General features: G+C 45.3%; 1 protein-coding gene across 4 annotated transcripts in view; it reads right to left on the bottom strand.

The window, feature by feature from the left end:
• Stra8 (stimulated by retinoic acid 8) overlaps positions 1-24,967 on the bottom strand; it is a 35,676-nt gene that overhangs the window by 5,260 nt on the left and 5,449 nt on the right. For 2 of the 4 annotated variants that reach the window (XM_005405492.1, XM_005405491.2), the window contains exons 2-7: positions 8,682-8,901; positions 7,221-7,296; positions 6,731-6,815; positions 3,305-3,520; positions 2,081-2,363; positions 1,009-1,082 (exon numbers count right to left, since the gene is read on the bottom strand). In XM_005405492.1, coding sequence (XP_005405549.1) covers positions 1,009-1,082; positions 2,081-2,363; positions 3,305-3,520; positions 6,731-6,815; positions 7,221-7,296; positions 8,682-8,870 — 923 coding nt within the window. In that variant the 5' untranslated portion in view covers positions 8,871-8,901. Of the gene's footprint in view, positions 1-1,008; positions 1,083-2,080; positions 2,364-3,304; positions 3,521-6,730; positions 6,816-7,220; positions 7,297-8,681; positions 8,902-11,990; positions 12,075-12,658; positions 12,741-24,967 lie in introns of those variants that run through there. The other 2 variants (XM_005405490.2, XM_005405489.1) reach the window with 2 other exon arrangements.

Consider the following 24,967-nt stretch of genomic DNA (forward strand, 5'->3'; position numbering starts at 1 on the left):
TATTCCCAAGCCAGAGACTAAAAAAGTGTTCAGGCTTCTTTTCAGCCTGGACACCAGCACGATATGTGAAGAGCTGTCCCTTCAAGTCAGGAGGTCACAGGTTTTCGAGGAGCAGCCAGGGCATTCTCATCCTAGGCTGGCTCTTCAGAGGAAGTGCCCTAGAGTACATGCTGGGTCCAGCTGCTTCCTGTTTTAAATCTTGCTGGATCCGGTTTTACGTCTTCTTGCCTTTTGGGTCAGCCACCCCTCGTCTGTGCCTTCTACATCCACCCATCAGCACTGTAGAGGTAACTCCCCCCACAGAATGGATCAGTCTCCTTCAAGCACAAGGCACAGGGCACAGGCCCACTTCCTCACAGGCCCGGGTCCTCCGTGTTCCAGAGCCCCCGCCCTCTTCTGGACAGCTGTGACCAGCCCACGGGCTGCCCGGGCCTGGCTGCTACAGGCTGAACATTTGCGCTCCCTACCCAGGTGATGGCCTTTGGGGGCGAGGGTGATTAATTCCCTTACAAAAGAGCCCAGAGAGACCTGGTTATATTGAGACAGTGCCATCTACCAGACTCCGAATCTGCTGGCACCTTGATCTTGACCTGTGAACAATAAATGTCTGTTGTTTATCTGCCACACTGCTGGGTGTTTTCTGTAGCAGTGGACTTAACAGAAGGGCAATAGCGGCTTCCCATGGGAGAAACAAGGCCAAGGCACACCGGGAAAACAGGGCAAAAGGAACAGACACAAAAGGAACCACTTTGAGCGCATTACCTAGTGTGTCCCTGACAATGTCATTTCCCGGGAGACAACACAGGCCTAGGACCTGCCCAGCTCCAATCACAGAAAAACGTGGATCCCTAAGAACTTCCACTGTATTATACATCCATCCGGGGATTGCAGAGGACATACTGCTAAATACCCTTGAAGGAGTACACATGCGCACGCACGTACGCGCACACACACACACACACACCCATTTGCACAAGTACACTCCCACACTCCCACTGCCTTCCTCACCTGAGGTTAGATGCACTTAGAAATTCACTTTTGTCAAAGAAACTTGCCACATCAAAGACATCTTCCAAAATGACCTGGAAGAAAGCACAGAAATTCATGTGTCAGAAACAACTTAGCTGTTTGATGCTTGCTCAAGGCTGCTGGGGCAGAAAGCAGTAGAAGGCCTTCCTCTCCATGCACTGCAACCCCAAAGGATGTGTGTGTCAAAGCTGGGTCCAAACACACGCAGTGTCTGTGCTCAGCAATCTTCCCATGTGGGAACAGCAGTCTTCCAGGGCTCTGCTGACTCCAGAAGAGCTGTGGTTGGCCTGCTTGTATCTCAGCACAGGCTGCCTGCTAACAACACCTGACACTCTGTAGGCCACTCTCACTACTCAAAAGCTGAGAAATGCGTGGACAGCAGACACTATGGTTGCTTCCTCTTTGTTGAGTTATCGCAATGCTCTCTGGGATGCAAACTCGCTGCTTCTCAAGGACTAGGCCTGAGTGGTTCTCAGGTAATCCTCTCCAGATTGCTAGTTACTGGTTTAATAAAATGGTAATCTGGCTAATCCTGGCCAATGACAGTGGAGGAAAGGTACAGTGGAAGTTTCTGGAAAGTTTTTCCTTGACTGAGAATGAGCCCTCACAAGAACTCCTCCTATCTCTACCTGGTGAAAAGGAGGCTTGGTTGCTCTGGGGAAGAATGAGAAATCAGCCCTAAAATGAAGCAAAGCACAGAGAAGAGAGGAATCTCAGTCCATCCTCGACACTGAGCAACTGGACTGACCCAGACCTCCTTGGACATGAGGTTTAATATTAAAGTCACGGGCTGTCAAGAGTCCCACGCTAGACCATCCTACACTTTGGCTCCCACAGTGCCACAGAAAGGCCCAGTTGCTGACAGAAGAAGGGAAAGTACTGTCTGGTGGTCATGGAAATGATGACGAGAAAATCAGAACCTAGGTGTGACCCAATTCCAAATAGCCCTTCAAACTCACTAAATGACCTTAGCAAAGCTCCAGATCCCCAGGACCAAGGGTGACAGAATTGTTCCTGTCACACTCTGAGTCACCCAACAGGGTCTGCTCACATCCTCTGGGGTGGAGACCAGCGAGCAGCTGGCCCCTTGGCTGTCCACACCGCTGTCCTTCACGCTGTCCTCAGCATAGGCCAGCTGCGGGCAGGTGCCCAGGCTCTGGAGGTCACCATGGTACTGGGCCCAGATCTGCAGGACACTGGTCTTCCCGTCCTCAGACAGTGTCTGCCACAGGTGGGAGACGGCCGCTGAGACGACAGGCTGCAAGGCCTCCTGTGAGGAGACGACGCCATTCCCAATCAGGAGGTCCATCGTCTGCTTGTAGAAGGTGAGGTACCTGGAATAGAAGCGGTGCCAGCTCTCAGGATTCAGGTCATGTGGCCCCTCTGTGGCTCAAAGCAGATCAGCCTTAAAGCTCTGCGGCCTCTGACCCTCAGAGGGTAGAAGCCCCCCTGGGGATCATGAAGGAGCAAGGTCGGCACTTGGGATTCCCTCCCCTGGCTGGCTCAGTTATTCTCCCACAGGAAAATGCCCTACAATTCTGTGCCAGGAGTGCACCTTCCTGTGAGAAATCCCATCTTAATGCGGGACTATGGGCCAGGCTCAGCCAGGGACTGGGTTTCCTCCTATTGGGCCAAGGCCTCCATAAACCACACGGCTGCTGAGGGTCTTGGGTACCTGGAGGAGGCAGTGGCAAAGGAAGTCATTCACCTTCCTCCTTCCCTCCCTCTGCCTATTTTCTTCTTCCTTCCATCCTCTTCCTCCCTTCTTGTACTGGGGATTAAACCCAGGGCCTTCCCGCTAAGCTACATCCCTGGTCCTTTTTTTATATTTTTATTGTGAGACAAGGTCTCACTAAGTTGCCCAGGCTGGGCTTGAGCTTTTGATTCTTCTGCCTCAGCCTCCCAGGATGCTGGGAGTACAAGCATGCGCCATCACACCTGACTCTGTCTTTCTTTCTGTCAGACTATCCGTGACACAAGACAGCAGACTTGCGGAGCTTGAGCGACGGTAGACAGGGGCTTAGCCCTTGTAACACAATCAGCACCCCCATCCATCCACATAAACACCCAATCTAGATTAAAAACAGTGTTTTTGCAGTATCAATGCAGCTTGGAGACTTTGCCTAGACCCACGGCTGACCCCATCCTGAGCACCCAGGACTCAGGGCCTGGTCTGATCTTGCATGGAGGCCACAGCATTCACAGCTGCAGCCTGTGTCCGGTCCCCACAGGAGCGCCGCGGGGGCACAGAACCACCCCACCCAGCTGTTCACACCGCTCAAATTCCAGGAGGTCTGGCGGTGAAGTGATGGGGGAGTGTAAGAGATCCACTTTTTTCTCCTCTTCTTCCTCTGCCTCTGCCTCTGCCTCTGCCTCTTCTTGGTTTTCCTCTTCCTCTTCTTCACCTTCATCCCCTTCTAAGTCCTTCTCGACTGCCTCAGTTGGGAACCAGGGGAAGGAGCCATTCTGAAGAAAACTTTCTGAGATCAAACTGGGGGAGAAAACAGGAATGAGACAGTATTGTAGGCAACGACCCCCGGGGAACACAAAAATACTCAGCACATTTAGCAGCAGTGTGTATAATCCTGCCACATATACACACATAAGGATATCATGACCAAATGGCCTTCCTCATAGGCAAGGTGGCTGGTTCAATATTTGAAAAGCAATCAATGCAATTCACCACACCAACAGACTAAAGAAAAATCATATGATGGTCTCAATAGATGCAGAGAGACAACTGATAAAATCAACATCAATTTTATGATACGAACTCTGAGCACACAAGGAATAGAAGGCAACTTCCTTCACCTGGTCAAGGCTATCTACAAAAAGCCTACAGCTGAAACCATACTTACTGATAAAATATTGCATGTTTTCTCCCTAAAATCAGGAGTAAAAAAAGGATGTCCATTCTTACCACTTCTTCTCGGGATCACACTTGAGGTTCTAGCCAGTCCAATAAGGCAAGAAAAAGAATCAAAATTTAGTATACAGGTTGGAAAGGAAGAAGTAAAAATATTTTTATTTGCAGACAATATGAGTATGTAGAAAATTCCAAAGAAGCTGCACATATATGACTATCTTGAAGGAGGGGACTTAGCAAAGTTGAAGAATATGACATCATTACGTATACAGAAAGAAGTATAGTATTTCGATTAGAGGAGGGGTTTCCAGTATGTGGAAAGTACGTGGGATATGTAGGGATGGAGAGAGGAAAGAGAGGTGCAGGGGTGCAGATGAACAGGAAGAATAACTTCTAATGTTCTCTAGGATAACTATAGTTGACAAAGTAGCTAATAGAGAAGATTTCAAATATTCCTAACACAAGCAAATGGTAAATCTGAGGTGATATGCTAAGTGTTCTGATCTGATAATTACATAGTGTATGTATGTATTGAAGTTCCACACTGTATGCATAAATATCCAAAATTATGAATCAGTTAAAATATATAGTAAAAAGGAAGGTAATATGGTGGAAACGAGCTTGAAACTTTTAAAAAGCACCATTTCACAGTAGTACCAAAAACATGAAAGAATTAAGTTTAAACCAAAAGCTTAATCTATATTTTTTAAAAAGAAAGAGGTTGGACTCATCAACATTTTTCAATTTTGCTGTTGAAAAGACATTTTAAGACAACAAAACTACATGACACAACTTGGAAAGTCAATTTATACCCAGGATCTCTTCATACTGATAGGGATAATTCCTAAGTTGTCAAATTCCATCAAAAAGAAAGAGAAAGCTTGAGAAGATTCTTTTTCAAAATCTTGCAGTGTAAAAAGCCTTTCTAAGTATTCCCCAAAATCCAGGTGTCATAACAAATTGACATATTAGACTTGATTTTTGCATGGCAAATATGAAAAACAAATGAAGCAATGACAATCTAACAAAACAAATGACTGAACGGAAAAATTTTGCAACTCAAGTAGTAGAAACAGAATTAATTTATATGTATGTATAAAGACCTTCTACAATTAAATAAGAAAAGGACAGCCAACCCCACACAAATGGGCAAAGGAATAGGTGCAGACAGCTCCCAGGAAAGGAAAGCCAAATGACCTTGAATGAAGGCACTCACGTTTACTCATAATTAATCAAAATATAATGAATATATTCTATGCTGGTACCACAGTTTTAATTACTGTAGCAAAAATTATCCCTAACTACCCTGAACTATGATTATTTAAATTAGGATTTTAAAAAAGATTAGCTATTTTTCTGTGTGATGAAAATTATATCTTATATCAATATGAAAAAAACAGCTCATAAGTGGGCTTTGGACCACTGGTAACCCGTTTGGGGGAAGCAAGCATAGAATCCCACCTTTCTGAGACCACCTCCCAGGTCAGCGGTAAGGTAGGGTCCAGTTTGCTTTTAAAAAACAGCCTTCAACTGCCATGTACATTCAACACGTACCCACACCACACCTGCTTCCTGCCCTCTGGGAATAACATGGTAATCTGGATGGAGTGAGATTATAGATGGTTATTTTCTTTTTGATACATTTTTGTGTTTTCACATTGTCTACTTATTTTGTTTGTTTGTTTGTTTGTACACTAGGGAGTGGGACCCAGGACCTTGGACTTGCAACTGAGCTACATCCCCTGCCCTCTACTCAATTTTTAATAATTTATCTTTGCCTGTATATTTCCCGTAGGATAAAATTTTGGGGACATAGAGAAAAGTACAGAGAGCAAGTCATAGATGGCCACACCAAAAAACAGTAGGATGCTACATGTCTTCACCCAGACCAGCTCTCAGAAGGCTCTGAATATCATGTAGTTTGCCACGCTTTTCTGGAAGGCACATAGTGGCTTTTGCTCTCATGAGAGGCCGGCCTGTGTACATCACGCCATTAAACCTGGATGTGCTGGGGGCCACTAGGACCTGGCTGTTGCCCCAGAGTCCAGGCTGGGACCAAAGCAGCTCCGCAGGCTGCAGATACTAAGCAGGTATAGAGAGCAGAGCAGAGCAGATCCCTGTGCAGCAGGCATGAGAAGCTCTGACATCACAAAAGACGCTCCTATCCATCTCTCTCAGTTTGAATTATTAGTAACAACCATTTCCGCATCTGTGACACTTACGTGCTTTTCCTCTTTGAAAATGGTTTTTCCTAGGTCCCCACGAGACTTGAAAAGTAGGCTGAAATTTTTGTTTCCCTTATGTTCATATGTACCTTCCTATAATGCCAGTAGCTGAGGACTTGAAATATACGTATAAATACAAAGTACAGGGGCCGGGGATGTAGCTCAGCAGCACAAGTGCCTGCCTGGCAAGTGCAAGGTCCTGAGTTCAATTCCTGGTACCAAAAAAAAAAAAAAAAAAAAAAGAACAAAAGAAACCCAAAATATATAACACTATATATAATTCTAGGATCACATTTCTCTAAAATAGGATGTGCAAAAATTTTAAAAACTAGATGGATGGATGTTCCTCAAAATTAACATCAACTATCTTGAGAGGTAAGACGACACACATTTTCAGGCTTTTCTTTACTTTCTATGTCTCCCATAATAAGCACAGGTCACTGTTATAACAGGAAGAAGTCCAGTGGATGTTCTTAGGGCCAGGGAGATGAGAGTTACACCAGGACCAGAACGTAGCAGGTGGGTGAGCAGCTGCTCTGCCCCATGCACCCTGGGAAAGGAAGGGGTGGGACCAGCCCGGTCCATTCTCCCGGAACTCTTGGGGTCTTACCTCTCATTTCTGGAGAACATTCCAGCATATTCTTCCTTAACCTCCTCTAAGCTGCAGGGGTTCCCATCCTCCAGATTGAAGGATCCTATCAGAGTTGAAGACAAGAGTCAGAAAACTAAAGTCAGGTCCTTGTATCTTTGTGGCCCATGGGGGAGCCCTGAACCCCACCCTGTCCCCCAGGTTCAGTTTTAAGGAGTCCAGAATGCATTTTGCATCTCTCCTTTTGGGTGTGAGGGGAGAACTCAGAACAAGTACTGATTCACTTTTTTCTCTAGCCTCTTAAGATGAGGTCAGGTCCCCGCAGAGGACCCCGTCCATCCTGCCAGGCTACAAGCTCCTTGGAGTTGTGGGCATCAATCTCAATCATAGCCCAATCACATTGCCTGGTGCACAATAGGCCCTCAGTAAAGATCTATGGGCTCTGTTGTAACCCAGTCTCTGTTTTCAGCATAAAAAAAGAACCAGCCTTTGCCAGCAAGGGACTTATTACCTTTCAGCTTCAGCAAACTATCCAGGGTTTCTTCCAGTTCCCGAATATGATTCTTTGCTTTGTTCAGAACCTGCCACTGGGGACAGAGATGGACAATGCTGCTCAGACAGCCTTGCACTGCGAGACCCTGAATGCCTGTTCCTTCTTTGTGCCCACTCCCCTGCTGACCTATGCCAGGGACTCTGGTCCTTATGCACCACCGGAAGCACACAGCAAACATCTCTGCCTCTAAAGGACTTGGAGCACAACTGTGCTGGACAAGCTCTCGGCAGAGGCCAGATGTGCTGTCACCCTGCTGGGTCCTGAGCCTTAGTGTGGCCCAGCAGAGAGGAAGAACAGCCCTCCCTCCGCTCCTCACCGGCCTGCTGCTCCATTCTACAAGAGCAGGTGGGGTCTCTGGTGGGATTTCTTCAGCTATAAACAACAGAGGTTCCACTTGGAACTCTGCACAAGGGTGCTCGGGCGCCTCTCTTTGACCTCCACAGAGCCCTGGCCTCATGTCTGCTCAGGAGCTCGCCTCGGTGTCTGTCCCCAAGCGAGAAGCCTCTGCAAGCATGGTGAACAGACAGCATGAAGCCTAAGAGCACTGCTCTGCTGACTGACCCTCTCAGAGAGGAAACACTGCTGGCTATGAATAGGCCCAGGACAGCAGGGATCTCCTGAGAGGTGGCCATGCCTGCAACAGGTACATGGCCTCTTCCTGGCACTGCCCTAACCAGCCGGCAAGTGCTTCCTCAACTTTGGTTCCCTCCCTGTTAAGAGCATGGGGAACTGTAGCTCTCTGGAGAACTTTCCATTCCGGATTTTCTCATGGTCCACTGCTAGCACTAACTCCATTTTTTCTACCACAGCCCCAATCTACCTGGACCTTCCTGCGTGCTCTGCCATGTAATTAATTTACTTACTGCTAATTGGCAATTAAGAAACCGCATGAGGGGGAAAGCAGAGTTAAGAACAGGAAAAGATAAATGCTTACCTGGAGAAACCCATTGCCTGAGGGTGTATACATACATGTGGGTATTCGTGGCATGTATGTCAGTGTGTGTAATAGTACAGTGCATGCACGTGTGTATTACTGTGCTGTGTGCACATGCGTGGTATGTGCCCCAAAACGTGCAGATGAATGTGTGTTTAGGTAGAAGTACAGGGTCCTGGAGCAGCTGCAGAAAGCCCGGTGCTACGCTCAGATGGGTTAGGCATTGTCAGTTGCTCGCTAACCAGGTGTCTCCTCAAGCGCATTATTTCCCTCCTGTGTCAAGCTAGTCTGTGCAGGTAGATATGGCCTGGGGCTCACAGTTCATCTCTGTGCACCACCAGCAAGCAGCAGCAGCAGCACTCCTGGGGCTATGCAGCATCCCTCCCAGGTGGGCAGCAAGGGCGGCAGCTCCCGGCCAGGCCTCATCTCAGTCCACCTCCCTCCACATGGGGAAAGGTCTCCTCCCCACACCTAGGCCCCCATACCTTCGAAGCTGTGAGCTCAGACTCGGTGAAAACAGTCTTCCTCAGGCTGTCGAAGAGCCCTGCCATGGTGGCTCGGTGGCGGGCCTGGGACAGGCGTCTTCGGGCCACCCGAGGCTCCAGCTCCTGGACCTGCATCAGTGGCTGTGGCACTGTGCTCACAGGGTGGCTGCCTTCCCCAGCGGTTGCCATTCTAGGCTGCAGTGTAATAAGCCTTTTCACCCTAAATAATAAAAGAACATTAAGAAAAAAAGAAAGGCAGGTTGAGCAGAGAAAAAGGAGATACCTCCTAGGTAAAAAGATCCCAAGCCAATGAATATAACTAACAACAGACGCAAAATCTGTTCCCAAAGACTGATTCCAAAACTCACAAGCCACCCATACTGGACTCACAGTGGCAGGTCCTGGAGGCACATTGCCTGAGCTCACCAGACTCTTGCTCATTTCTGTGACTGAGGACGGCAGGACACCGGAGAACTTGTGCATCATACTCTATCAAAGCTGAAGAGCCATATGTCCCACCTGGGAGAGCTTGCCAGTCTGGAGAATGGCCCCTCTTTGATCTGGAGAAGGGTTACCCTGGTGTGTGCATTTGAAAAAGAATCCATCACAGTCACCACTTTTGATGCACGAACTTTTCTGTGTATATGTTATACCTCAAAGGGGAGGAAAAATACAGGATTCTCTGCACCTCCTTCAGCACTTCATAGGGAAGTGGAGGCACGTTTGTCTAGCTTCTGCTTCAATCTGAAGATGATTATTATGTCAGCGCTGTGGTTTGGATCTAAAATGTCCCCCAATGTCTCATGTGTTTAGAAGGCAATAGGGTTATGGGGGTGCTATATTCATCAGTGGATCCATCCATGGATGAGCTTGGATTTTCCTTTCTTTTTGGTTCCAGGAACTGAACTCAGGACCTCATGCTTCCCAGGCAGGCTCTTGCACCACTGAGCTGTTTCTCCTACACCACAGATGAGTTCTGTAGCCAAATGTGCTGACAGAAAGTGGAGTCTGGTTGGAGGTGGGTCATTAGGGCTGTGATTTGAAAGGGTATATTCTTATCCCAAGCTTCTCTTTTACATTCTGCCTCCTGTCTGCCATAAGTAACAGCTTTCCTTGGCCATGTCCACCCTCCAGGCCACTTCTGCCTTGGAGCCAGCCATGGATTTAAACCATCTGCCAAAATAAACCTTTCCTCCCATTTCCTCTGAGAAGCTTCCCATTCCCAAGCCACTCTGATTTCTAATTTAATCTTGTTTTGCTAACAAGTCAGTAAGAACTTTGGTAAGACTCCATGGATCAAGTGTTGACAGTGTCCTTCCCAGGATATAATTAATAAAAATCTCACTTAATCACTCCCTCTCTTGGCTGTTTCTTCCAGACTGAAACTGCTAAGAGTTTTATTGTCTGGACCACAGAGCCAAAAATTTCCCAGGCATGGGGACCAATGGAGCCCCAGAGTTGAACAGCCTGAGAGACAGTGTAGAGCAAGAGAAAAACTCGGAGGGGGAAAGGAAATAACATGTTAGTTCCAACCTGACCCTAAAGACCTCTCTGGACCCAGGCATTCACTTTCTTATAAATCCAGTCCTTGGCAGGATTCACAGTGAAAGAGCCCAAGTGAGATGCTTAAAAAGTCTTCTGAAGATGATGCCAACCAACTGCTACATAACAAAGACAGAGATTACACAGGGGAAGAAGAACCTAGGTGTTGCATTCTTACTCAAACTGGGCACAGTTGGACAGGTGAATGTGACTGGTTAGGCTGCTAAAATACACAAGCATAGGAGGAACTCACTGGGAGTAGTTGAAGGAAGATAGTCTTAACCACCCCAGACAGGTGAATGATGTGCTCAGGATGGTTTATTACTAAAGGATAAGCTGATGTAGGGAAAGACACTGGTTTATGGTTTGGCCCAAGACCTGGGTTATCACACTAGCTTTAGGTTAACCAGCCATGGGACTCTGGATGGAGCTAAGCAATTCTAGGTCTTAATCTCTTTATCTGTATAAAAGAGGTAAACTTTACACCCTTTCACTTTACAAGGGCATGGTCATGGCCCAATGGCTGTCCTACATTCAAGCCGCTCATGGTCCAACAAGAGTGAGGTATGCAGCCCTTGGGAGTGTGCAAAGCTTCATCTTAAGGAATTTCAAGCCTGCGGTCCAAGGAAACAAATTTACTGAATGCTTTCACTCTGCAGAAAACCAGAGCCAAACACACCATGAGGCATTTTAGAGCGACCATAGTGCTAACACAGTTTTCCTCTAAAACTCTCACTGCTGCGTTCAGCCTTGACTGTGAGATCAGCTTGGTGAGCAAAGCTTTTCAGTCTAACAAAGTTAAGACAGCTTCCTTGATACCTCAGCTAAAGGTTTGTGAAGATTCACATGGTCATATGCTCTGTTTTCTATTCTCATTGATAAAGGAAAGCACACTTTGTCATAGTCAAGCATTTTCCTATTAATATACCACTTAATACCCACTTAGAACTGACATATTAAAGACTCCCTAGACAAAAGAGAAATGGCCTCATCTTTTCTAAGTTTGAGGGAAACTTTCAAACTTATTTATTTATTTATTTATTTACTTATACTAGAATCCAACCCAGGGATTAGTATATGGCCCCTGGACTACATTCCCAGCCCTTTAAATTTTTTTTAATTAAATTTTTTATTTTGAGACATGATCTGACTAAGTCATTGAGTTGCCCAGGCTGGGCTGGAATCTGTTGTTCCCCCTGCCAAAGCCTCCCACAGAGCGGGGATTAGAGTCATGCAGCACACCATCGAGCCCCAGCCTTTTTTTTTTTTTTTTAATTTTATTTTATTTTATTTTATTTTTTAAAATTTGAGACAGTGTACCCTGCAGTTGGCCATGCTGGTCTCAAACTTGCAACCCTCCTGCCTCAGCCTCCTGAGTAAAACTTTCAATCCTTCTTAAGCACCAGAAAACACTTGAGTACGATCTCCTTAGCAAACTGCATTCTCCTCAGCAAACTGTAGGCAAACCCATAAAATACTCTGGAAATGCATTGGCAATTTATTATATACTTCTACAAAATCCAGTTACTTAATGACACCCTGTCTCAAAAAAATAAATTGAAAAAAAAAAAAAAAAAAGGCGGGGGGGGGGCGCTGTAGTTCAGTGCGAAGCCCCTGGGTTCCATTCCCCACATGGCGGCGACACACACAAACCCTATATACAACAGACCCCAAGTTCCTGTCAGGCTGCGCACGTGAGGCCCACGGGTGTGTCCATGCACAAGCCCACACAAGGTCCCCCACGAGCTGACCCCAGTGGACACTCACCGAGGGAGCAGGCACTGGGCACGTCGCGCCTCGGCTCGCGGGACACACGGGGAGCCGCGAAGCCCCGTCCGCAGTCACCTCCTGCCTCGCGCCAGAGTGAGGTGTGAGCCTCCTGCTGGGCAGAGAACAGGCGCCCTAGCATCTCAGGCGGGGTGGGGACCAATCGTGGCCCTGGCAGCAGCCCCAGCCAATGGGGACAAGAGGTGGCGGGCCAATGGCAGCTCGGGCAGAGCGAACATTGTAACAAGTTGCGGGCAGGTCACACTCAGGGACACGCAGGGCGGCACGGGCTGACCTTCTCACCCCGGCTGCTCGTCCTGCACGGGGCCGAAGCCACCCGCCTCGCGGCGTCGGAGGGGACGCCTTCAACAGGATGCCCGGCTTGGGCCTCGAGGGGAGGGACGGGAACGCGCGGGATGCGTAGGAAACGGGCGCAGACCGCAGGGAGAGCCGACACTTCGGGGAGAAGACAAGGAGGAAGGGGACGGGAGAGAGCGGAGACCTCTAACACGTCAGACTACAAGTCTTCATTGCTTGGGATGGTGGAAAGCCCACTAATAATTCGTTTTTCCTTCCCGAGTGCAAGTGAACTCCGGCCTCTAAGCCCCGTTTTGCTCATATCCCTGTATCCTCAAGTGTTTCAGAATGGTTCTGACCCCCTGCATTACCTGCTCACGAAGAGTATCTGGCGGTCTGGCGCCCTTTTGGGCAGAGGCCGGGTTGTGACCTTGGAGAGGCTGGGCTCCGCTCCTGTGAGGAGACAAAGGCGCCCCCTGCGGGTCCTGACCAGAGCTGAGCAGCTCCCGGACCGGGGGTTAAACAGAGGTCATCCGGCTCCACAGAAGGGGCAAGGTCTCTGGTGTCACCCAGACTTGGGTTCCAGTCCAGGCTCTTACAGTGACTGTGACGGTTACGTACGAGCCCGTACCTAAAGCATACAGTAGGGTCCCTTACACTTAACTCTGAGGAGTCTCGGACTCACCTTCCAAAAGATTTAGTGGAGCGTTAAATTAAAGAAACACACGTGCAATAGGAGTCACTGATTCTTCTCCCCTTCCAGGTAAATTTGAAATCCTCATTTCTTTCCAAAATTCTGACTAGATCATGTTGGGGCCTGTCCCTTCTGACCCTCAGGGGTCCTGAGATGGGATGTTACTCAGAAGCCTGCTTACCTACAGCAGCCTAATTTCTTTATTGAAAATGAGGATCTGGGCGACTTTAGTCAACTCCCACAGCTACAGAGCAGATGGCTCTGTTCACAGCCCTGGGCACCTCCTGTGGCCTCTCGCAGCGCTGGGTAAATGAGTGTTCTGTTCAGCAACATCCATGCACACCGTCGCCCCCTGACCCTGGCCTTTCCTTCCCAGTAGCATAGCTTCTGCCCTAAAATACATCCCCTCATGTACAGTAACAGAACCATCCCTGAAATACCCTCCCTCCACCAGCAACGTATCTTGCCCTGAAATACCCCCTGCACTATACAGTGGTGTAGATTCTGTCTTGAAATACTTGTCCCACGTACCTGTAGCATTAGATCATGCCCTGGAATTCTCTCCAAGTTCCCCTAGTATAAGAGCATTCCCTCCTCCCAGATCCAGCTCAGCACTGGACCACCCATGGATGGCCACCTCTCTTCCATGGCCCTCTGGGCCTGAATTTCTGGTTAGAGAACTTTCTGGTCTTTTTTTTTTTTCTGGTCTTTTTTTGAATTGATTCTCTACTGTCTGTTTTCATTTCTTGTGATAAAGGGCAGAGGCTTCAAACTCCACCACTGCATTATCCTCCAAATAAAGTGAGAGGGATGGATCAGGTACTGAGTGTCTTCTGTGTTCCTAATTCTGATGGACAACTCTGTGAAGGAGCTTATTTCCACTTTACAAATGGGGAACCAGACTCAGGCTTGCTAAAGGTCTAGCACCCTGGGTGGTCCTCTGCTCAGCTTGCCTCCTTGGGTGGCATTTAGCTCAATAAATATCAACTACCATAGGCCAAAGATAAATTTGAGTGATTGTGTAATTTTCAGAACTTAAGACTCTCCACTCTGAACTGAGGTCTGTGGGCAGTGGCCGCTGGGGAGATGGTGAGAAAGGCAGGGATACAATGAAGGGGTCCACTACCTGACTCCACTTAGAGGCTCCCTGCACTTCTGCCAAGAGGAGCCTGAGACAGTCTCATACAAGTCTTTGCCCACTATGTCCCTTGCATGGGGCCAGACTTTGACTTCCAGGAGAACCTGTGTATACAGAAAGCTCCTTTATGAGGAGTAGGTGCTGCTGGGTCTGCATGGCTGAACACTTCCTATAGGAGGACATATATGACCCTCAAAGCCATGTCCCAGAGGGAGAGCTCCTGCCCTCCTCTGACTTCTCTAGTAAGACTACCAAGGGTTCCTGATATTACCACTCAGCATCAACTTTCAAGAAATCTATTTTCATAGTTTCCATTTTAATTTATGAGATGTGGTTGAAAACTACAGTGTATTTATATTTTTTAAAAATATTATTACAGTAAGAGACACGTTGCCATTAATCATCCTCGAAATACTCTCCCTTGCTTTGAACACACTTAACTTGTTGTCATCTTCTGAAGCTGTTGTGGAAATCCTTTCATGAGTATCTTTAGTTGCAGTGTCCTGGCTACTTGATGTCCCAAATCAATTCAAAACTTTTACTTTTTAGAGTCATTTTGACTTTAGGGAAGAGCCAAGAGTCATACAATGACAGGTCAGGTGAATAAGGTGGATGAAAACATACTGTAATGTTTTTTATCAGTCTACCTTTCTGTTGGATAGTACTTGTCAGCATCATTCATGAGATGCTTGATCATACTTAAAGACATTCATAAATATGATGCATGAATGATGCTACAATGAGCATTTTCTGTGGTAGCTCGGTTCACAAACTTCTTTCCACAATTCTGGTCACAGAAGTTGTTCTACAGTTGCAAGTAAAATTGTGTAATAAATTCTGTGACCAGAATTGTGGAAAGAATTAAGTTCATGAACCAAGGTACCACTGTATATATATGAGTAAATATATCTTTAAGATAACTGACCTAAAGTCTTTGTATAATAATTCTGACATCTGTTCTTCCTCAAACACTGTTTTTATTGACTGTTTATCTTCCCATTGTACAAGCTATGTGCACCCCTCTTATCTCTATCACAATTGTTTTTGGTTGAAAATGGGATATTTTGAGTAATGTGATATCTTTGAAAAGTGAATTCTGTTCCCGTCTCAGAGTTTGTTGTTGCTATTTGTTTGTTTACGGTTGTTCCAGTGACTTTTCAGGGCTAATTCTTAAAATCTTTATTCTTTGTCACGTGCACCCATACAAACCTAAGCTTGAATAACCTAGTGGACATTTAGAGATTGCACAGTGATTTCCCTAAATGCCTTGAATCTATATGTTTCCCAATCTTTTCCAAGGCAAATGCTGGGGATATAGCTCAGTGGTCTGGCACTTGCCTGGCAAGCACAAGGTCCTGAGTTCTATTCCTGGTACCAAAAAAAAAAAAAAAAAAATCAAGAAACCTTTTCCAAGGCAAGTGCTTGTATTGAGGTATGTCTTCAACACTCTGATGGTTTACAGTTCTTTGCCTTTAGCTCCTATTGGCATACAGCCTCAGTCATCCAAAGGTGAAAGAATAGTGCTTTATCAGGTTTTTCCTAGGCATACTCACATTTGTGTGGCTTTCTAGATGCCTTAGAATACACTAGAGTTTTACAAATGTCCTCTGAGGACATTATCATTCCTCAGTTTTTCCTGTTAAGCTTTTGGTCAGCCTTTTGTAAGCCCAGACTGGTACCACTGCCTCAGGCAGCTGTGATATTAAACAATAGCTGATGATTGTCTTTAACAAATTCCTTAAGGATGGGCAATTCTTACCAACCAAGCTCTGAGTCAGGTCAACTGAAGAGAAACCCTGAGAATAAATTCCTTCATGGGCCAGACAGGTCAAATCTTAGTAATTCTCTGGGGTGGGACTTTTGGAGCTCCAATTCCATTCTGTCCCCTTCATGGAACTGAGGGACTCCTTGGCTGATAATTTTCATAGCCATGATCATTGGAATTGCAAAATTCTTGGCTTTTAAAGCACTACAGAGCCAAGAAGAGGGAGATGGAAGTAAAACAAGTTAAAATAACTAAAGCATTTGATTCTTGCCAAACTGCAGCTGTTTTCTTAAATATATGCTCTTCAGATTGTTGAAAGCCTTTGACTAATATTCAGAGTTTTAAATAATTGATTTTGACCATTTTTTCTGCTGTTCTTGTTACTTTCATCAGAGGTTTTTACTATTTTGGAAGTGCTTCCCCTTCCTCACTTGTTGCTTTCATTCTGGATTAAAGTATTACTGGAAAGGGAGTATTGAGCCAGGCCTTCTCAAATAAAAACAAAACAACAGAAGGCCAAGGCAAGTGGTCCAAGATAATTAATTGAAAGAGTTCAGGCTAATGCAGTTCAACCTTGGCTGTACCTTTAAACTACCTAGGGAGCTACTAAGAGTTGCCAATTTCTGAGCCCCACCCTGAGAGATTCTGGTTTGGAGTATGGGTTCCATATCAGTAGAAAACATAAGTCTAAAAGCTCCCTGGGTGATTCTAATATGCTGCAAGGTTAACATCATTATTTATTTATTTATTTATTCCTGTACTGGGATTTGAACTCATGACCTTCGCTTGCCAGGCAGGCGCTGTGCCACTGAGCTAAATCCCCAGCCCCAACACCATCATTTATTTAAAGTGGGTTCCAAGGAAGTAGATGCAATTATGAGATAGGGCCCCTCTATCATAGCATGAATCTAAACAATAATGTTTTCAAAGTGTATGTTGTAGGCTGCTTCTATCCAAATCACCTAGATCAGTGATTCCCAAATTATGATTTGAGGTACTAGGATTTTAAAGTTTTTTTTGAAAATTCCAATCTATATGCATTAAAGTTTTTATAAAATGCAAAACCAATGAATTACCAGAAAAAAATGGAATAAACATGAAAGAAAAAAATACAAGTCAAAATATTTTATTGTAACAGCCAACACTACTCTGGAAAAATAGCTACAAATCTGAATGCTTGTGCTCATCCTTTGGGTTTTTGTTAAAGAAGCCATTCCTAGGCATTGCTGGCTGTTTAGAGAAAGCTGGTCAGAGGGTAGCACCCACAGGTAAGGCTCAAAAGCGAGGCTTTTTTTTGTCCTTTTTGCTAGTAATAAGACAAGTGCAGAGAGGTGAGTCTTGTAGACACAGAAAAGGTGTGGTGAGATTAGAAATTTAGAGGATGGGCAGCTAGCTCACCTGTCATCTGCACAGAATAATAGAATCCACTAGACAGAAGCTATTGTCCCAGGTCCTGTTATAAGGAGACATAGAACATTTCTCCAAGGGTAGCACTGGATGACTCTCTACAGACAGTGGGGAAGGGTGAAAAGAAGCCACCATGACAGTGACAAGGATATGCTGGAAAGAGGATTCATACTAGCAGAGGCCATGACAAGGAGATCAAGGAGATAGGGAGGGAGGGAAAGAGGAGGGAGATTTGCTGCAGGTATTGCAGAAGGTGAAATCTGGTTTGGAGAGGGCACAGGAGCTTGTTTGACAAAGTGTGACAACAGAGATAGCATTCTCCATGTTGTCTTCCAGTTGATGTTTGAGAAGCCCAGATTACTTATTAACCCATGAGACCTGAATTATTCCAGTGGTGAAAGTGAATGATTTTATGGACTCATAAACTTGTAGACTGAGTTCCTACTCTGATGTCTCAGGGTGTCATTGGTGGTATGCTGTCTGTCCTGTGCAAACCAGGACTTTGCTACCTTAGGGGTTGGAAGAGAAAGGAGAAAGGGATGGAAAGTTCTCACTCTAATCTGGGCTGCTCTTCAAGGAGTACAGTCTGAGATCTGAAAGTAGCTCACTTCCATCTTTACAAACAAATGGACAAATCAAGCTCCCAGCAGATGCTAGTACAGTATGGGCCTCAGGGGCTGTATGTGCTGGACTGAGCTCTGGGTCTTTCTGACCTGAGATGCAATTATGTTTGAAGGCTTTGGGGAGATTAGTTGGTAATAACTTTAAAATAGTCAGAACTAATATATGGTTGTTATGGGAAATGAATATGCTATCATTAAAGACTGTATTTATTTAAAAATACATATATTTAAAAATTCCCCAAAGGAGCACCCAGGAGGCCGCGTGGCTGGGGTCGCGCAGGCACCCGGGAGGCAGGCAGGCTGCAGGTACCTGCCTGGGGGGCTGCGCGGCTGAGAGCACAGGCGCCGAGGAGGCAGGCAGGATGCAGGCGCCTGCCAGGGAGGCCGGACACCAGCCACGCAGGCACCCGGAAAGGCAGGCAGCAGGCACCCGGGAAGCGGTGCGGGGATGCGCACCGGCCCTCGGGCTGGCCGCCACCGTGTGGTTGAGAACCGTCATGCCATAGAGAAGCACTGACACAATAGACCTGCCCAGAGACATGTGTGAACCATCCCGACATGGAGAAACCTCTGGGAAAACATGCCACACAGCGGGTCACTCTTGGCCCTGTCCGTGAGAGCCAGAAAGGTCCAGAGTCAGCAGAGGAGCAACTGATGAACAAGCACTCAGAGAACATGAGAGTACCAACGACCGACGACTCGGAGGTCGAGCTGATGGGATGCGAGAGCCATTTGGGAGCTGGAAACCAGGAGGACCTTGCGCAATACCTGGGGAGACCCCCCCCTGGAGGCCATTCTTCCCCTAAGTGTACAGGCTGCAGTGGAGGAGCAAGTGGAGCTCCAGAGAGGTCTGCACCAAGACTTCATGGATTACATATGTGCCCAATATTCAGATTTTGAAGAACCACCTTCATGGAGAAGGTACATGTCTAGGTTACCTGCCTGGGACACTTTGCACCTGATAGTGCTGAGACTGACTAGCAGGCCGAAGACATCATCCACATGTTCCTGCTGCCTGTGTTGATGGTTGGGGAGAGGACACTAAGTGGTTGCAGGGTCCCGATGTGCTGGGAGGCTGGAGAGAACACCCCTCTGCTTTCTTAGACAAGAGGCCTGGATAAAGCATACTTCCCTGGATCCCAGTTCAGTAGAGGGATAAACTATTCTTAAAGATAAGTTTATTACTCAGTCAGCCCCAGATAGTAGAAAAAAGCTACAAAAAATGGCTTTTGCCCCAGATAGCTCACTTGAGATGGTAGTAAGAATTGCCTCCTCAGTACTTTATAGCCATGACGAGGAGGCAGCCAAGGAGAGAAAACAAAGAGACTGAGAAAAAACAGCTGCCTTTGTTGCAGCACTAAGAGAAATAGACCCTAAGTCTGATTCTTGGGGCCCCAAGAAGAACTCGTCACTACATTCATCTGCTACCACTGTCAAAAGCTAGGCCACCTCAAGAGGGACTGCCCTAAGAAGCCCCCTGGGCCATGCCCTTACTGTAAAGATGACCACTAGAGGTCAGACTGCCCTCTGAAGCAAAGACCCCAGAGCTTAGACCCCTCCTACCAGCTGGTCCAACAGGAATAAAGGGGCCCAGGGCATACTCTGCCTTTTCCCTTTGGCCAGACTGTTATCTCTAAGGAGGAGCCCCGCATAATCATGACTATAGAGGAAAAAGTAAACAGCCTATTGCTGGACACTGGTGCTAGTCTCTCAGTCCTTCTTTTCAATCCTGGCCTTCCTTCCAGCTGTCATACCTCAGTGAAAGGAGTCATTGATGAGGAGGTAATCTGCTATTTTTCACAACTCTTAGGCTGTAACTGCTTGTTAGGTCTTTCTTGCATATCTTTGTTTTCCTGAGAAACCATTTTGAAGATACCAACATGTATTACAGCAGCCATTGATAATTTCCTGCCAATCTGTCCATAACTCCGTAATGTTTGTATTGTTCCTATGCTATTTTGTAAATGGGTGTATGTTTATTACTATGTGCTTTCAACAACAACCATTGAGAATAGTCAATGATTATTTAATTGATCATTATGTATAGCTCTATTTGTTTTCTCTAGAAATCACTTTGAAGAAACCAAAGTATAGTACAATAACCATTGATAATTTCCTACCATTTTTGTCTGTAACTCACTATCATTATAATTATTATTTTTTATTTTTTTATTTTGAAGAGTAAAAGAAGGATAACATAATAATAGGGGGGTTACCAAATTACAGACAAAGTGATAGGAAATTATCAATGGTTATTGTTTTACATATTGTTATCTACAAGATAGTTTCTTAGGAAAACAAATAGACAAATAATAGTGAGTTACAGACAAAAGAGGTAGGAGATTATCAATAGTTGTTGTACTGTACATTGATATCTTCAAAGTAGCTTCTAAAGGAAATAAATACAGCTATACATGAGTGTGTAACTCACTATTATGTGTCTATTTGTTTTCCTGAGAAACTCTCTTGAAGATACCAATAGGTAAAATAACAACCATTGATAATGTCCTACCACTTTTCTGTAATTCGGTAAATCCCCCAATTACTATGTTATCCTTCTTTTACTTTTTAAAATAAAAAAATAAATAAAAATAAAAATTCCTCAAATGAATATACATTCCTAGCAAAAAATTTTAAAATATTAAAAGGTATCATCAGAAAGCACCCATAAAATTCGATACTTTTACTACTAAGGGTGAATAATTATTAGTATTTGTGTGTGAACATATATTTAAAAATTTTTTTAAAGCAGTGGTATTGCATTTGCAGTTCTGTACCACACTTTTAAAAATTAAAATTATTTTGGTGTAATTATAGATTAATAGGGATGGGTGCAACCTAAACTATAAAGGTTTCTTCTAATGTTGAACATCTTGGTTGTTTTGGATTTCTTTTGCCCTGTAGAAATCAGTGCTAGATGTCTGCATGTGGAGTTGGTACGTGGAACAGGACTGTTTGGCCTGCCTCTTGAAGGGCTCTTGTAGAGTCCTGAGAGATTGATTTGTGCTAACTACATTGCACTGGGGCCTTTGTAAAATCTTTGAGAAGCTGTCATGCAGACGGTGTGTTCATGGTAGTGCTGGCATAAATGACACCCTTGTCCCTACCTGGAAGGCTATCATCAGGACCGACCGTCTAGCTCAGCAGGAGAAGGATACTGGAATGCAGCAGCCCTCCTGTGTCGTTAAGTGCTGGCGAATGACACGGTCCCTTGTGAGCTTGGAACTAGGCAAGGAGGGGTGAGGACACACTCAAAGATGTAATTCTGTGGCCATCTAGTGCTTCTCCTCATCTTAGTGATGGCCTCATTGTAGACAGAACACAAGGCATCACTGTCCACAGTCACTCTGGTTTCTGTGTGTCTCTGTTTAAAACCTCATTAGATTGATGTGATATTGATTTTGTAAGTTAATGTCCCCAGTCCAGGCTATGAGCCCAACTGTTCTTCTCACTAGCTCTTTCCATTGACTTTGCAACTTTGGATTCTGCCTCATATTAGGTTAGTTTTGCTATTTACCTCTCAAGGGGAAATTCAAATTCCTTATTCCTAAGTTTTTGAAGTTTCCTCATTATAACCTCTTGAGGACTTAAAACACTCACCACTGTAAACACTTTCATTATTAAAAATAATGTGCACTCTAGCTGGGTATGGTAGCACATACCTGTAATCCCAGCACCTCGGAGGCTGAGGCAGGAGGATTGTTGCAAGTTTGAGGTCAGCCTGAGCTGTCTGGTGGATTCAAGGCCGGCCTGAACTACATAGTGAGACCCTGTCTCTAAGCAACAACAGAAACAACAATGTACACTCTTATAAACAAGTCATTCTGCATTTGTCTTATTTTTAATTGTTTCTTTAAGGGAAATTTTAGAAGTAGAACCATTAAGGAGTAGGAATATCTGGGGCAGTTTTTAAATTTTTGATTAACTTTATTCATACATTTTAGATATACATAATAATGGCATTCATCATATGGACTTTATACCTGCACATGATATATCTTGATTCTTCTTTTTACCCACTCCCCTCCCTTTCCTTTCCTTCAGCCCATCTTCCCCTTCTTATTTACAAAAGCTTTGTTTCCATTTTTTGCTTCTGCTCTCTTTTGTTCCCTTCCCCCTCCTTTCTTTTTGCCTCCCGAGTTCCCCTTCCCATTTGAATATTTTCTTCCTATTTGATAATCTGTAACATACATTTTAGTTCTTATTTACACTTTTGATTTCTCATGCCAGAGAAACCATGTGCTATTTGAACATGTGTGTCTGATTTATTTCACTTAAGAGTATGGTCTCAAGGTGCATCCTTCTTTATGGCTGAGTAGTATTCCATTTTTTTTTTTTTAATTTAAACCCACATCTTGTTTATTTATTCATCGGCTGTGGGTATCTGGGCTGTTTCCAAGATTTAGCTATTACAAATTGTGCTGCTATGAACATGGGTATGCGTATATCACTGGGGTATGAGGCTTTTCATTGTTTTTGGAGGACACCTAGAAGGGGAATAGCTGGTTCAAATGGAACCTCTAGTTTTAGTCTTTGTGAGGAATCTCCACACTGATTTCCACAGTGGTTGCACCAGTCTACCCTCTTGCCAACTGTGGAGAAGGGTTTCTTTTTCCCCATAGTCCTGCCAGACCTTGTTATAGGTTGATTTCTAGATAATAGCCATTCTTTCTGGAGTGATGTGGAATCCCAGTGTTGTTTTAATTTGTATCTCTTAAATGACCAGTGATGCTGAACATTTTTTCACATATTTATTTGCCATTTCTATTTCTTCGTCTGAGAAATGTCTATGCATTTCAGATGTGGAGCAGTTTTGATCATCTGTAAGTTGATCCCTAGAAAAGTGTCTCCTTCTGAATTTTATAATGCCCATTTCATTTTATTTATCAATACTGAGCAGAACAGTTTTCAAGATTATTAGTTTGTAGGCAAAAGGGCATCTATTTTATGTCACTGATTTTCAATGAGTTACGCACTAAGACACCGGCTGTATGAGGGCTGGGTTGGTCAGGGCGGGTAACCAATCTTCAGAGCTGCTCGTAAGTTTTTATGGAGCTGATTGCAGTAAGAAAAGATTTACATTCCCCAAACTGTGGCAATGGACTCTGTACGAGGCAGACACCTAACTTGGAGTTCCAGGCAGTACAGTAGAGTACTGTGGACTTCATCCACTCAGTCATTTAACAAATGGCTATTGAGCATCTACTTTCAAGGGAATGTGCTAGGCACTGGGGAGCATTGATCTGTTCTCTTAGGAGTTAGTGATCAAAGAGATAAGATAGACAGGAAACAAGGCGATAAGCAGCTCCAGGGTGCAATGCTTCCTGAACACAGAGGGAGAATCACCAGTCACCACTGGGGTGAGAAAGGCCAGCACTTAAGGACACAGGAGAGCTATAGCATTCCAGTGTCCTTCTCCTGCTGAGCTAGTTAGGCTGAGTCTAAAGAATAGTAGGAATTCATGGGGAAAGCCAATGGTAGAGTCAGGATCTGACAAAAAGAAATGCCAGGAAGTGCAGGGTCCACAGAAAGCAGACTAAAGCATCAAGAGTAGAGGTAGAACACAGAGGCTAAAGGGCAGAAGGAGGTATTGAAGGTAAACCCAGGGTCTTGGATCGTTCCAGGTTTTCTTGCCTGTTACCCGTTACCTTTGGCTGCCCAGAGTTAAGCCAGTTGCTCCCTGTTCCAGGCAGAACGCTCTAGCTATGAGAGACTTGCTTGGTGAGTTTGAGTCTAATATTCTTCAGGAAGAGGGATAATGTGTACTCATTCACCTAAGGGACCTGCCTCAGAAGTTCACTGATGCAGTGATGCTACCGTGCAGCTCTTGGCCGACTGTTGGTGCACTTGGAACCAGAGACATCAATTTGAGTGGATAAATCACTTAGCTTTCTGGAGCTGCAGCTTTTCATCTTTAAGATGATGTAAAAAGACTTACTTTACGGGACTGAGTGTGGTTCAAGTAAAGTAATATATGGAAACACGTTTTGCAACTATAAAATGTTATCATTATTATCTCTGAACTATAAATGATCATGTATGCCTGGAAGATCTATTGATCAGCAGCAAACTCTTTTAACTCCTATTAAAACCAGTGATTCTCCAATGTATGTGTGCCTGAGAGTCACCAGAAGCTTGCTCCAAATGCAAATCCCCGGGCACTGTATCCATGCAACTCTGATTGAGTAGGTCGTGGGTGGCCCCTGAATTTGCACTTGAACAAGCTAGTGACACAGTTACACTTTGGAGAAATGGGAGCTGAGTTCCACGGTCTAGTCCGGCATAACAGAAAAAGCCTCAATTGCCATTTTGAATTTAAAGCTCCCATACATGTTTCAAAACTGAGCTGCTACAGGTAAGTTTGAGACGCCTCTATGGTGTCCCAGGGGAGGTGTCCCTGGGCTACTTGGCGAGAGCTTAGGAGACAGGTGAGGGCTGGCAGGCAGAGTGGGGAGTCATCAGTGTAGAGCGGATAGCAGAAGCCTCAGAGGGAGCGAGCCGATGGCCATGTTCTAGGTCCCGTACTGCCTGCGTGCCCATTTGGTGTGGTTTCTTCCCAAAGGTTGTGTCAGGATGTTTTACAGTCCCCGATTCCTCAGTTTTTCTGGCCATGAGTGACCTTGCCATCCACTCAGAAGATCCAGCCAGAAACCTGCTCATTCACTGACCGCCCTGGATCCTCACTCGGTTCAGTGAATCAATCACCACATCTGTTGATTCTACTCCTCAATGCTCCTCAGATCCTTGTTTTTCACCCCTACACCACAAGTCTTGTCATGTCTCTTGCACTGCCTGGCCTCTGCCTTTGGATCCAGCGCTGCTCCTGTGCAATCCAGTCTCTGCCCTGCGGCCAGAGATGGAGTGTGTGTTTAGGGCAGCTGAGGTTCTCCCAGGATAGAGACCCTAGTCTTATTATTATGTCCCTGAGGACCAAGCATGTATAAGGCACAAAGTAGGTGCTTGTTAAATGCTTAGCCCACCTATCTCCAGGCTCCTTCTCCTCCCTTCTCTCCTAGCTCTGAGGTTCAAAGGCAAAGAGAGATTGTTAGATTA

This window comes from Chinchilla lanigera, unplaced genomic scaffold (assembly GCF_000276665.1).
Source record: "Chinchilla lanigera isolate Chin_1 unplaced genomic scaffold, ChiLan1.0 scaffold00093, whole genome shotgun sequence".
In the NCBI taxonomy this organism is placed as follows: Eukaryota; Metazoa; Chordata; class Mammalia; order Rodentia; family Chinchillidae; genus Chinchilla; species Chinchilla lanigera.